The following is a 14,849-nucleotide window of genomic DNA, read 5'->3' on the forward strand; positions in this document are numbered from 1 at the left end:
CAAGTATTTATAGCATGAAAGTGGAAAAAAGTTAAAATCTCAAGCACCAAAGTGAGATTACCAAACCATTGGACATCAAAATAAAACAAAATTTGATACACACAGGTCACCAAAGTAGAATTATTGAAACCTCAATGCAGCAATGTGGTATTACTCGTCTGTCAAACCTAAAACGGATACGAGTATTTACCAAGAAAAAAAGATCGCAAAAGGCATATGAAGTAAAACAGAGCTTTTTCCATGGCAGCATAAAGATTTTTTATACCAGAATAAGAGTAAGAGTTCCAAAGAAGCTCAACCTTTAAGAATTTAGGAAATAGTTCAAACAATAAAAAGTTATTTGTAATCTAAACGAAATTATAGCAAGCCCTCAACAAATCAAGAATTGAGATTGGCAGGCTGGATTTTTTTGCTCACATTCCCCAAACCCAAAAACCTCAGTAGAACCCAGTCAGTCTTCGAGCCACATCATGTCATTGACTGTATGGAGGCATAGCAGGTGGCTGCGGCAAGCCATTTGGGTTCTGCATATGCATTGTTCCAGGTCCCATTTCGAGTGGCATTGACCCTGGTGGCATGGAACCTGGCGGCATGGTGCCAGGAGGACCAGGAGGTGCAGCACCAGGTCCAGGTGGCATGTTGTATGGGTAATTTTGCATTGGCATCTGCATGTGCATATGTTGAGGTGGTGCCCAGCCTCCTGATGAAGGAGGTGGTCCTGGATATTGCCCACCATTATAAGGAGCAGCAGCAGCTCCCGACATTGGCCCTCCTGTTGGCTGTTGTCCGAGAATTGAGGGTTGAATCATGGCCCCATGTATAGGAAGTGTATAGTCTCGGCTTCTGTCATTGTTTACCTGGAGTTTCAGACATCACAATCAACAATGTTTACATATCAAGGAAGAAAAGTTCTTGCAAAATTAAAAATAATTATCACTGTAACAGAAGTTAAAATTACATCAAAAACTGACTGACTTTTGAGTAAAGCAATTCCAAAATAATATACGAATGGCACATGGCAAGACAAGCACATCCAACGAAACCTTCTTGATGAGGAAAAAACATTAGAACTTTTAAGTACATCATAAAACATATATGGATCTGCAATAGGTTCACTCATTTCTCTTCACTCTACAGTTTCCTAGGGTGTTTATTGAGCAAAGGTTTGAATAAGAAGCAAAGAACAAGCAGGAATTAGAAGTAGATGCATAGTTTGTAGCATACATGAATTTTTATAGGTAGGATCCTTTCACACCTAATTCCTACCACAATAAAGATACGCACATCTATGAATCAAAAAAGTCCTATAACCAACTTCTGGATCAACTAACAATGGAATTAAAGAGGTAATCGGTGTTAGCTGTATCAGTCTATCAAAGAAAATATTGCTAATGCACAATTCAAAAAAGAAAGTAGTACTCACTATGAGTCACTAACCTTGATACTTAAATCAGTATGCCTTGAATATGATAGGTGGAGTTTGCAAAACCCTCCATCATATATGCAATGTCCCTCAAGTGCTTCTTTAGCAACAACAGCTGTCTGAACATCTGTGGAAATCACAAAGTTCAGTCTTTCATAGCACAGATCCTTCTAAGAAGCACAAAATTCACAAGGACTAAATTATCAGCAGCAGTTAAAAGACAAGTTGTCTGGTTTTGCCAATATGCCTTCGCCTTCACCCCCTCCTCCCCCCCACCTCAAGTTCCCCACCTCCCCCCCCCCCCCCCCCAAAAAAAAATAATAAAAAAAAAGAGAAAAAAAAGGAGAGAGAGAGAGAGGCAGACAACAAGACTAGTGGTCTACTTTGCACCAGAGATTCCGAGAACAGCAATAAACACTCGCCAGATATCAAACTTCATGCATGCTATATTCCAGTTTCATTTTTAAGCATAATGAGTGATGATGGATATCCAACACAATTTTATGTGTACTATCTAGGACTAGGAGACCAAAACTTCTAAAACGTCAACCCATAGCAATATAGGAACATAGGTATCTCCAATATAATAACAATAAATTGCCAAGATATCTCATTTATAAGTATAAATTTCATCTAGCTAGTCTCAATATAATCGTCTTTAGCTAATGAAACCACAAAAGCATGTTCCTAGATTCATACAGGAATTTTGAAGAGAGAAAAAATAGCGAAATGCTTTCAAAGAAGAGAAAAGGCGCCATAGGGGAGAGATAGAGAAAGAGAGAGAGAGAGAGAGAGAGAGAGAGAGAGTACTCCCTGCCACTCAGCGTAACTAGCAGCTACTTTTGACAAAATGCACACTGCTGCAGCATAGGGAAGCCTCAGGCAAAGAGATGACACCAAGAACCCCAGAGATGATAAACAAATTATATGGCTCATGTTAGAGATGGAGAAGTTGAGAAGGTAAAGAGGAGAAAGAGAACTGAAGGAGAGACGAGAAGGAAGTTCAACTCCTTACCACATGCAAATTATATGGATGATATAAAAATCCATGATGTTTCCTGTGCCCAGCATAATTTAATATATCAAGGATTATTTCAAGAAAATTTATCAGCCATAAATGCATGCCCTTTTACATTGCTATGGACATAGGCATCAGCAATATCATTACCTTCTTAAAAACCAGTGATCTATTTTTGAACATTTTTTTCATAGTTGAAAACCATAGACAGAAATTCAGCCCATAAGTTTGGCACTCACCAGGGTACTGAATCAAAGCTTGCAGCCCTCCATTTTTGTCAAACATAGCAATCTTTTGCACAAGTCCAAAGGCAGAAAAGACCTAGAAGAAGAAAAGAAATCAGTAAATGACACAATCAGCAATACCCTAATGGTCTGTTTGGTAGATGGCCATAAATGATGGTAATGGGGAAATAAATTTGTATGTAAATTTGTAGGGAAAATCGAGGACCATTCCCATGGTAACACTTACTCACCCCAAACCATTTTCTTTAGAAATTTTCTTTCCCACCTAATACCTCCTCCCAAGTGGTAAAGGATGGTAATGAAAAATATGAAGAAAGCACATGCTTGAGGATCAAATTGCATTACCATGGGGATTACAAAATTAATTTCCTTCTCAATTTACACTTATACTTCATTCCCATTACCACCATGTATTATCGGCTACCAAACAGGCCATAAAAATAGAAAACCAGAATTAATGACAATACCGTGTGTAGGACATCTAATGTGACAGCATACTGCATATTCTCAATTGATGCCAATAGTACATTACTCTCAGGTTCCAGCTTTTTCCCATCCACTCCCACACTAAGCTGAAATATGAATAATGTAGGCCATAAAAACATAAGAGTAGAGAAGGAAGAAAACGTAAATACAACAGCAAAAAATTTGCCACCGACATGAAGTACAGATTTCCAGCCAACCACCTAGTAATGCATGAAGCTAGCTAGATTCTAGAAACATCTGGTTGTAGTAGCATGCGTAAGCAAAAGCACATACATGTCTATTTTGTGGACAGAAACATATAAATACAATATCTACACAAGCACGAAAATGGTTATTTAAAGAGTGCTAGCTCTAATTGTCAGCATGTGAATCAAATGATAATTACTTTGAACATTACTCAATCTCTTTCAACGTAAAGGTCTTAAACATGGCAATTAAGAATGCTAATGTGATTAGCATAACTATTCAATGCATTCCACATCTGTAAGCATACTACACAGGAGGCATTTGGTTCACAATATTTTGGTATAAGGTATGTTTAGATTGAAAAATTGTAAATTTAAAACTCACATCTCAAACCCCAAGGGTATGGAGTTTAAAAAGTAAAAAAAATCATTCCAGAATATTTACCAAACATGTGGTATTTAATATAAAGTTCCAAATCAATACCACTATGATTTCATTCCTAATAAACCCATACTAACTTGTGAACCGAACGCCCCTAGCGTTGTTTTACGGCAGATATGGAAAATCACATTTATAGTGAACTTCACCAAACTGAAAGAGAGAGAATAATTTTCAAGACAACTTAATTAGTAATGTCGAAGTTTATTCAGGGACATGAGCAAAAGTTCTATGACCCAGGATACTTTTAGATGAGCATAAAATGTCCGTGAAAGGAAAAACAAAAACCCAATCACCAGGAAAAGGAGGGGAGAGGGGGGGGGGGGGGGGGGATAAAAGTTCAAGATTGTATGCCTTACCTGACCAGCTGCATCTATAGCAGATGGGGCAACCGGAAGGTATGGATTAGTGTAATCCCTAAAAAAATACAGATCGGTAAGAAATAGTAGTTCACAAAAGAGATACTGTAATTGAAACATTAAAAGTCATAAAGTCACATGTCTGTCAGAACTTTATAAAACAAAAACAGCAAGGAGAAATTTACCTGCTGCGGTGACTCTGGAATTTGACACTTAAATCAGTATGTGCGGAATAAGTTATCCTGAGAGTGCAGGGCCCAACATGCTCAGGAAGTAGGTACCTAGGTCAACAGCAAAAAATCAGCCACAATACTAAAAATATACATTTCACATGACCAAATTCATTCATAACTTTGTAAAACATATAGCCAGGTAATCTGGCAAGGGTAAGCACAGAGATGGAAACCCTAGACCGTAAAATACTAACACTGCATGAATTGGACAGCATACACCCATCAGCTAATATGCTATCATGCCTATGGATTATGGACTGACCCTAAGTGTGGACACCTTGCATCTCAACACAATTATTAAGATAAGAATTTAGAGTGTAATTGATAAGATTTTTACCATTGTTTTTTGATGTGAGTGTGTGTGTGTGTGTTGGGGGGGGGGGGGGGGGGGAGGTTTAGCATATTATCCACAGTTCCACACGCAGGAATCTAAGACTATCAATGAAATATGGTGCGAGAAGGATTCTCACAACTTCAACTGATTCCAGCGCATACAGGATTGACATGCATAGTGTAAGATCCACTAAATGTGGACAACGCCTGAAGCCACACAATAAATCCAAAATCACCTTGGGATGCTTCTTGAATCAAGAGCATTCTTTGCAGAAGACGCAGTTTCTGTGTCAGAAAACTGAATCAACGCCTGCAAGGAGAAAGAGAACAGAGTGAGGCTTCATTTTCAGTAAGACATGCAGAATAGCACAATTATTTCTTAAATAAACACCATCAGCAGCAGCAGTGAAAAAGGGTGATAAACCACAGGAGAGGAGTGTAGAGTCAAAGAAATAAAAAGAGAAAACAAAAATTAGAAGATTTGCCTGAAATCCAGCTGTCTTTTCAAAAGTTGTAATCTTGTGCACAAATCCAAATGCTGAAAATACCTGCATCAGCAATATCTCATTCAGAAACAAACATGTCCAGAGAATAGGATTAAAAATTGCATCAAGACAATTATAATTTTATAACGTCAGCCTATTCTTTGTGTATTGAAAAGGAACAAATATACTCAATCTGCATTATAGGAACAAAACATACTTAAATGCAATACAAAAGGTTTCATCATCACTAAATCTACAAAGCTTAATGATGTACAAATACAAATAGACTTGCATCTAATTTGATATCAATGAAAGTAAAATTTTCACTGTTCTTCAGCATTTGGCTCATAATAGACTAAATTGTCCACACTTCAAATAGAATGCATACAGAATCAAGACCCAACCAAGGAGGAAGCCTCTTTAGAAGAGTTCCTCTAGTTGTTGTTAAATCTATAACATTGGCAATCAAGGAAAAAATTCAACTCACATCAGCAATATTGGATTAAAAATAAACCCACCAATCTTGATATTGGGGTGAAAGGTTAGCTCGAGGTCATTACATATACAACCCTATGCTTAAAGGCTTAGAATCATATAAAGTGCAACTGAATAAATCATCTACAAAAAATGTAAGTATAATTACAACAAGTAACAGCCAAACATTACCAAGTCATGACAGAGATTGAGTTCCCATATCAGGTTCCAGGATATTAGATCAGACTATCAAGTCAGAAGATGCCAATCAAAATGTCTACATAGGCATCCTTCAAACAATGCTTTAACATCGAAATTTTCAGGAAGAAAGAGAGCGAAAAAATATTGCACAAAGAAACTATAAGCACAACATGAAGCAGGTTGTATACAAAACAAAATGATACTGAACGTTAAAAATTATATTCTATTTAAGGGAATTTAACATGATTCACTATCATCAATAAGGATATTACTGTAATTTAAAATAAATAAAATATAACAGGACATGCACACAAGGAGAGAGAATGCACAACAGTACAGCATATTGAGCACTCATAACTCTTTAAGAACTGTAGGGGTAGATGAAAGAGGGAGAAAAGGAGGGAAGAAAGAGGCAGTGTTAGGAAAAGGATAAAGGAGACAAACACACATGCGCTCTTTCTCCCGACGCATTAAGCTGCCATCGAAGATATATCCTTGACAAGGGCCTGCTGATCCATTTACACTCATGTCAAATAAATGGCTTATTAAGTATGACCAACTATAGCCTAGTCCGGAAAACTAACCCCAAGGATCTCTGCAGTCAACTATATCTCATGTCATAACATGAAGGAGCATATGTGCGACTTACCAAGTGTAATACTTCAATACTGACTTGCCGAGCTTCATTTCCCTCAATGGTAACCAATAACACATTTCCTGCAGTGTCAGCAGTGGTCTTATTGTTCACAATTTCTTGTCGATTGGAATACTGTAAGTACACAGTCTTTCCCCGTATTTGAGCAGGTTCCGATGATGAAGCATAGTAGGATATCATGGCAATGGCCTGATTAAGGTCCGCCTGGAAAAGACATAAACATATATATCAGTCATGACATCCAGAATCCAAACCTAACAGTCAAATAGGGGCACACCAAACTCCATCAATTCCAGTCCATGGACTACTACTCCATGCTCCACTTAATCTGACATGACAGAAAGTATAGCTCTGCTATAATCTGACTCCAATATAATAGAACTTCTTTCCAGCTTCCTCAAGCAAGTCCTCATGAGACTTGATCAATAAGGTTCAACAACAAATGCAAAAGACTAAGCATAGTATTTGTCATGTCTGCACAATATATAATCATACTAAGATCTTTTGTTCACCTAGAATAAGATAACAGGCTTTCTTTTCCACATTATCCTTCACTCCAACCAATCTACCATACTCTGACCACATAGGCACTATATCGCAGGAATGCAGTTAAAAAAGATAGATTTTCTTTATCGGGAAATTAAATTATAATAACAGCACAGAGAATCAGATAAAGAAGTACCAGCAAAAGAGGACAAGCATTCATTTAAAACCAAAAAATAAATTAAAGATTGACCCAGTTCCTATGAATGTCCTCAATCGAGTAATCCTTGAAAACCTCAAGATAGCTTCACTTATAAAATAAAAATAATACTTCCTCCGTTCTATTAATATTGCAACAAGGAAGAAATTACACATCCCAATGCACATTTTATATGCTAAATATCTATAATTGTGTAAGAGTAAAAATTATAAAAACTTAATATTGTGAAAGTATTTTATGAGACGAATCCAACAAAATCCCACATGACTATATTTTGTTTAACGTATAAATCATAATTATATAGTCAAACAAGAGTGATGAATAGTGCAAAAAGTCCATTGTTGCAATATTAACAGAACGGAGGAAGTATAACAGAAGGTAAGCATCAGCTATTTACTAAATCTCACCTCAGGAGAGGTTGGTGTTAATAGTAAGACAGCAATATTATTGGCACTTACAAATTCGATGAACGCTTGATTTTTGTTGGCCCCAACATTGCACTTTGTGTTGACAACTTTACCAAAAGGCTTCCCCAATTCTATCAGCTCCTCTTCAGTGCATTCCCAAGGCAAGTTTCTCAAATGAAGCACCTTCGATGGTGGTTGGGTGTAACGGAACTGTGGCTGACTCGACACAGATGCCATTACACAAGTAGCCCCACACAGATGAAGCAATAAACTCCTGCAGCACAATATCGACAACAGCTGAAAATTTCTAAACGAAATCAATTAACCACTCAGATTAGCTATGTGTTACATTTCCAGTTTGACAAACATTTTCTGCCATTTTATTTGGGAGTATGGGGGGTTGCAGCACTCAGAAAATATCATTATATCCAGCATTTTCTTTAAGAACTACACTACATAAATTTCTAAACCACACATTTTGATATTTTTATTAAAGTAACACTATCTTTCAGCAAAAAATGACCAAAAGTTGACCATCAATTGGACATCAAACAACTCTAAATTGAGCAAGAACATTTATCAAATATTCATTATTTCGTCTTGATTGAAAAAATGATAATATATTGAAAGGCAAACTAACTCCATTATACAGCTTACCCAATTAATGATTTTTTCACCTCAAATACTCATGACCCTCACGGCGGATACTCAACATTCGGACTTTGATTTGAGACTAGAACACTTCATTTTTTGCCTAAGTTAGGCAAAAATTTCATAAATAGGACATGCCTGTCACTTGGACACATACCAGAGAATTACACTTGTAACCAAGTCTAAGTAACATAGGCCCTGCTCCACTGGAAAGAGAGGAGGATTCTAATCATTTGTTTGACACTTGTACACCTAATTTCTCACCAAAGTTAGGCAAGAAAATTATGAAGTGGCCATGCCTATCACTTGGACACATACCGCTGATACCGATGTATTACACTTCTAGCCGAGTCTGAGCAACATAGGCCCTGCTCTACTAGAAAGAAAGGAGGATTCAGGCTATTTGTTGATCATAGGGACGATATAGTTTTTTTTTTTTGTAAAACAGATACAAGGCAGATGGTAAATATGGAATTTCATGACATCATTCTCAAGCTCGATTCATTAAACTTGAAAGAAGTCTCAATATTAGATTTAAAAGAGGTTATAAAGTATGTATATTGCAATATTTTACTCTATTTTGAGAAGGGTATAATTTCAAAATGGCATATATAAAACCCTCTAAGTGACAATTTTTCCATAAATAAGCCGTCATAATTTTCACTGAGTAGCGATATCTTCAAAACCATACAGATATCCTATCAATCTATCATAAATTCATAATATAGAATAAATCATAGTATTGCATAGCCTAGCAATGAAGAAGATAATTCAACAATCCAATTTGCTAATGCAATCATGTGGAGTGTATGATCAAATATTAGGCGTGCTAAACCTTCAAGCTGAGCCCGAATACTCCAATAGTCATAGGATCGAGCTACAATATACGAAGTAATAGACAGGCTCGGCTCGAAGCTCGAATCGCCTCAAATATTTTCGGCTCAGCTCGTGGGCTAGATTAAGGTCAAAAGGTGCAACACATTAGCAACCGAATCAGATTAGGATCGGAGGATCAAATAACATTCTTCTCGCAATCTCGCTTAATCCTAGCAATCTAACTTAAAACTACACATAGCAAAATTCTAGCAGCAAATTCGCTCGTTATAATATTTCATAACTTCAGAAATTATAAACAATAATTCAATTGCCTTCGAAGAACCCTAAATTGACAATACTGACGATTTACGATAGTAAGAAATTAAACCCTAGATTGTGAAATTGGTATTAGATTATTAAAGAAATAGGAACAAAACACCATACCTCAGAAGCTGCTTCAATGGAGGTGAGTAAGCTCAGCAGCTACTTTAATGGAGAATTCAGAGTACGCTTCAATGGAGAAGAGAGAGATAGAGAGACGCAGCGTAAAAGTGAGAAGCTCCAATAGAAATTAAATAAAAATGAAAATATGGGAGGATGAAGATTGAAGAGTAATGAAACGCATCATATAATGTCAACCGTTAGATCTAAGTAGATCAACGGTCATCATTGTATTTTGAGGATAAATACTCGTCAAGTGTAAAAACACATTCCAACAAAATTACTCCATACCTTTTCTAAAAAAAAAAAAAACAAAAGAAAGATTTTTTTTTGAAACCACAAAAGAAAGATTAGTGCTATATTAATTACAGTAATACTGTTTTCAGAAGAAAAAAAAATGAAAAAAAAAATTACAGTATTACTTGTAAAAAAAAAATAAAAAATTACAGTAATAGATAAAGAAAATAACTCCATACAATAGGATGGTTATTAAATAATGTATGAAATATAATTTTTTTAATCCCTAAAATACTCTAACAATGTTATGGTGTATATTTTTAATAATTTATAAAAACATCTCTTTATGACACATCATCACCCAAGCAATCCACATTACTTCATACTTAGTATATAAAAATATGATGTTAAGGGGATTTGAACCCCCAACAACTTATATCAAAGGTGGCTTATTAACCATCTTAGCCCATTGAGTGTTATAAATATTATAAAAAATTGTACATAAGTGTAAATCACGTGATTTAATTATTAAAAAAAAAAAAACATTCAATAATATCGATTTCATATTTCAAAATCCTTACAAAAAATGCCCCAATTGCACGAATATAAAAGTAGCAATCCGAGGCAATGCCCGAGCTACTCACTAGTTGTAAATAAATCTTATGTAAAAGCATCACACCGTTACTTGAATAGTTGAAGATATAGTATGCTACGCAAAATATCTATTGCAATTTTATAATGTGTTAAGTAAAGTGTCTTGTGAACATTTTAAATTTTCTAGAAAGGGTAATGTGTTATTTCAATTTATCATGTTAACATATTAGGATGGCTCATTTAGTGGTAAGATGAGAATATTATTAACTAATCCAAACGCATGGCAAATGAATTAGTGGTAAGATAGGATATTAATAACAAATTTGAAAACATGAGTATGAGCTTTTTTACTCATAGTCCTTGGCCTAGATCTCGACTGAGTTTAATCTTAATTAAGTTTTCTCGTTTTTTTTTCTCCAAAAAATAATAATAATAATAATAATAATTTTGAATGAAATGTTTTTCCCTAGTAGTTTTCTTGCTAGCTTGACAATGCATAAGCCATAAGGATTGTTTTACAAGGAACTTTGTTTAATTATTTTTTAATATTACCTCCGATTTTTATTAGTTGCAACTTTACAATATTGTAGCATCTTAAATTGAATGGAATTTCTTTTTTGAGCTCTTTAATCAATTTTAAAATTTAGCCTAAGGCAATTAATGCTCGCCCTAGTTTATCTTTATTATTACTCCCTCCGTCCCTAAATTACATTTCTCCTTTCTATTTTGGGTATTCCAAAATTATATTCTTCCTTTCTATTTTAAGTAAGTTTTTTTAGTAAATCAACTCTCTTTTTCTGTTTTATATTTAATGCTTTCTCACTCATCCTTACCTAATCTCACTCATAATCCTTGTGCCAAATTACAATGAATATGATTGGTTAAAAATTTTCAATTAGGAGCATGTGATTGGTCCTTTTTTTTTGCAAAGGATTGATGACATGTCATGAGTAATAACTACTCTATCTTTGTACTTCCCATTGCATTATCCAATTATTGTTATTTGTCTTATTCTTCCCTCCTTAATTCCCGTGTAAATTTCCAAAGAGGAATGTAATTTAGGGACGGAGGGAGTAACATATTTTGTCAATCTATGCTTAGTCATAACAGCTAGCTCATACTTGTGATTCGTCAATGCTTAATCACGAACAACCATAGCCCATGCATATCATAACTTCATTTGTTGACACTAATAATGGTGTCTAAGCTGCTTCCTCCATTGAAACTATCATTGATAACACCATTTTCAGGCTTCATCCATTAAATCGTCCACTAACACTATTGATACCACCATCTCCAGTGGTTTTGTCGCCAAGTGAAATAAAAATCCTTGGAATAAAATAAAGGTCAAATTAAATAAAAATCCTATGAATAAAATAAAGGTCAAATTAAAGGCTTAGTCAACCCCCAAAGGGTAGGGATGACCTTTTCACCTTGAAATTGATAACCTGAGGAGCTTTGTCGAGGAGCTATTGGACATAATTCTTGTTAACGTTGGCTGATGACAGAGATGCTCAACACTAAATTCAACATTGTCGCTGGTGCTACACCCTCCATCCCCAGAGTTAAAACAATCCCGCTATTGTTGAGAAAGAGAGAGAGAATGAGTGATTCGGGGCTTGCCCAGTTGAGAGAGACAGGGGTGGTGCGACTGGTGCGGGCTCGCACAGGGCCTCCAAATATAAGAGGCCCCAAAATTACACATATATTGTTATTGTATTAGATAGATATGTAGAATTGAGTTGGTAGATTAGTGGTAAAGGCAAAGTAATATTTAACGAAATTAAGATCTAATCATCAAATATTTTAAAATCTAATCAAATACTTCGTATTTCGTTGCTTCTATTAAAAATTACTGTCTTTCTCTTGTGGACTCTTGGTAGATTTTAAAGTACAATTGAGTCTGTATTTTTTTTTTCCTTCCGTATGATTGATTTTTTTTCTAATTTTTCTATCCTTATAAATCTAAGGTATATACAATTTATACAAAGATCTAAAGTCTAAATCCTGTCCAAACCAGTTGATCTGGTCTAGGTTATAGAGCGGTTTGTACGAAAGGTAGGTACGAATTAGACACTATTCAATCTTCAACTTGACAGAGCTTAAGCTTAAATCCAAATGTGCAAGCTTTTACTTTAAATTGATCTTGACCAATTTAGAGTTTAAACAAAAGAAGCATGAACCTAGTAAAGTACAGTATATAGAAGTACTTCGTATTAGATTAATCCAAATATGTCTGGTTTACTCCAAATTTATGGCCGGTAATATATTGGCTGCATTTCATTTTGATTACCACTACCAAAAATAATAGTTTGAAAAACTCATGATCTAATTTAAAATCCATCATCATGACATTCATGAGATTGATTTACTGGCCATTACTCCGTAGTATGACTATGATTTTCTTAAAACTATCATTAATAATCAGAGAATTAGAAAACATTCATTGTGAGAGTGATATATGCAACTTTCACTAGAAATTTACCAACGCCTCAACATCTAAATGCCATAATACCTACGAGTAACTTGCTATTTACCTATTTACAATCCATGATAACAAAATATTCAGTTAAGTACCTTTATACAAACTATGATAACCCAAAAAAAAAATGAAATCAGAATGTTAAAACTCTATAGGAAAACCAATTAAAAAGCTACTACAGCTCGCCTTGATTCACCGGGAGGATCTTTCCTTGAAGCTGCTCGATCCGGATTTCTTTAGCCAAAAGCACCGCACCTCCGACGAACAACAGCAGACTCCCACCGGCCCCAACCCCGGCCCAAACAAATCTATTAGGACCCTGCATAAAGATTAGACAAACCTTATTAATAAGGGGCTTTCAACTTTTCTGTTGTCAGTTTTAACCAATTTGTAACTAATTATACGGCATATAACATACCAAGTACTCGTATAATTTTGAAAACAAAAAAAAAAAAAAAAACCAAAAAGGAAAAGCACAGCGATATCAAACGAACTCTAAACAATGGAATGACACGATTCGAAAACCCGAAAACAAAATTACTACTGGATACCTTGATGTTGATTGTGCTGAGAGAGGAAAGAACTGAGCCAGAAACCTGACACACAAAAAAAGCCCACTCGTAAACGCGCAGTTCCTTTGGAGTCTTGGCATTGATTATGAGCAACCATAAACACACCACCATAAACAAGGCATAACCAGACATAATAACCGTACGCCCATCTTTCGAGTAGGACGTAAATTGAGCAAGAAACCCAAGTAATATCATACCACAACTCAACATATGAAATGCTGCAGCAATTTTCATACAATACATCCTGCTCAAACAGTGGGAACAATGTCAATTAGAACAAGTTTGTCTTTCAAAAAGGAGCTTAATTAATTAAGGAAATGATCAAGGTTACAAAATTAGGGTGTCTAAGCACATAAACGCTTATCCCCTTCAGCTTATGAAAGCTGATGATCATCAAAGTTACTGCAAGCAAAATAGTCCAGTTCATAAACATAGCCCTCCTAAGGTACATTACATTAAAAAGAAATAGAAACTGATCCAAGTATCCCAGTTCATCATTGACCAGCAAGCAATTTAGGTTCCCTTCAGATGCTGTTAGTGAAATCATCTTCGTAGACTTCCTTTGCAAAGCTGGGGGGGCTCATCATAAAATTTTGCTCCTGTCTCTACCCCCATAGCTATAGCCAAACTTCCTGTCTCAAGAGCGTTCTTTGCAATGTTATGACTTATGAGCCACTCTATTGGCTTCTCTTGGTACATAATTGAAGCTGAAGGAGCAGCCCTTATCAAGTAAGGCCTGCATATCAACAAGTATCACTGCTAGCTCATGAGTTCCATACTTCTCAACACTTTCAATTGTCTTTTTAAGAGATAGAGCATCTGTCTCAATGATGGCTTCCTTGAGTTGAGCATCAACAGCCATCTGCATCCCCCCTCGCATTGCCATCAATTCCACCTGTGCAGCTGTACTTGCAGTCACATTCTAGCCCTTTCCAAAGAACCAAGTCCCATCAGAGAGTCTTGCTACAGCTCCAGCACCAGCTATATGCCCATTTTTTCGCAAGGCTCCATCTGTATTGATCTTTATGCAAGCTCCTCTTGGCCTTTGCCATCTTGCTTCACGAATAAGAGCAGCAGGGATCCTTCCTTTCCCCTGAAATATATGTAGAGTAGCATCCAAATCCTGCTTATATTTATAAAACAAGATAATTGAGTGATAGATAGCAAGCTTAAAAACCGCATAATTGCGCCCCTTCCATATGTGCCACAAAGCAACTGAAAAGGTAACTCTCCAAGTAGTGCTCATGCTAAGATTGTAGTTCACCCAACCCTCCCAATTAATATTGAAAAAGGTATGATAATTGAACTCCTTATCCATCTTATTTAAGGTGAAAATCCTAGTCCATAGAGTCCTAGCGTTTATGCAATGCCTAAACAAGTGTAAATGAGTTTCCAAATCAAGACTACATC

The 14,849-nt window shown here is 35.8% G+C and overlaps 1 protein-coding gene across 2 annotated transcripts; it reads right to left on the reverse strand.

Annotated features, from left to right (window-relative positions):
• Positions 1-217: 217 nt before the first annotated feature.
• On the reverse strand, positions 218-9,714 carry LOC145562719 (polypyrimidine tract-binding protein homolog 2-like). 2 transcript variants are annotated; one of them, XM_081623092.1, is made up of 11 exons: positions 9,558-9,714; positions 7,698-7,920; positions 6,531-6,740; positions 5,207-5,269; positions 4,958-5,031; positions 4,341-4,436; positions 4,156-4,213; positions 3,154-3,258; positions 2,681-2,762; positions 1,438-1,550; positions 218-857 (listed from the first exon to the last, which is right to left on the reverse strand). In XM_081623092.1, the coding sequence occupies exons 2-11, from the start codon at positions 7,881-7,883 to the stop codon at positions 474-476; spliced, it is 1,371 nt and encodes a 456-aa protein (XP_081479218.1). In that variant the 5' UTR covers positions 7,884-7,920; positions 9,558-9,714; the 3' UTR covers positions 218-473. The 2 variants fall into 2 exon arrangements, with proteins under 2 accessions (XP_081479218.1, XP_081479219.1); XM_081623093.1 differs by having other exon boundaries at positions 7,698-7,943; positions 9,558-9,671.
• Positions 9,715-14,849: the final 5,135 nt, after the last annotated feature.

Source organism: Chenopodium album, chromosome 10 (genome assembly GCF_948465745.1).
Source record: "Chenopodium album chromosome 10, dcCheAlbu1.1, whole genome shotgun sequence".
Taxonomy (NCBI): domain Eukaryota; kingdom Viridiplantae; phylum Streptophyta; class Magnoliopsida; order Caryophyllales; family Amaranthaceae; genus Chenopodium; species Chenopodium album.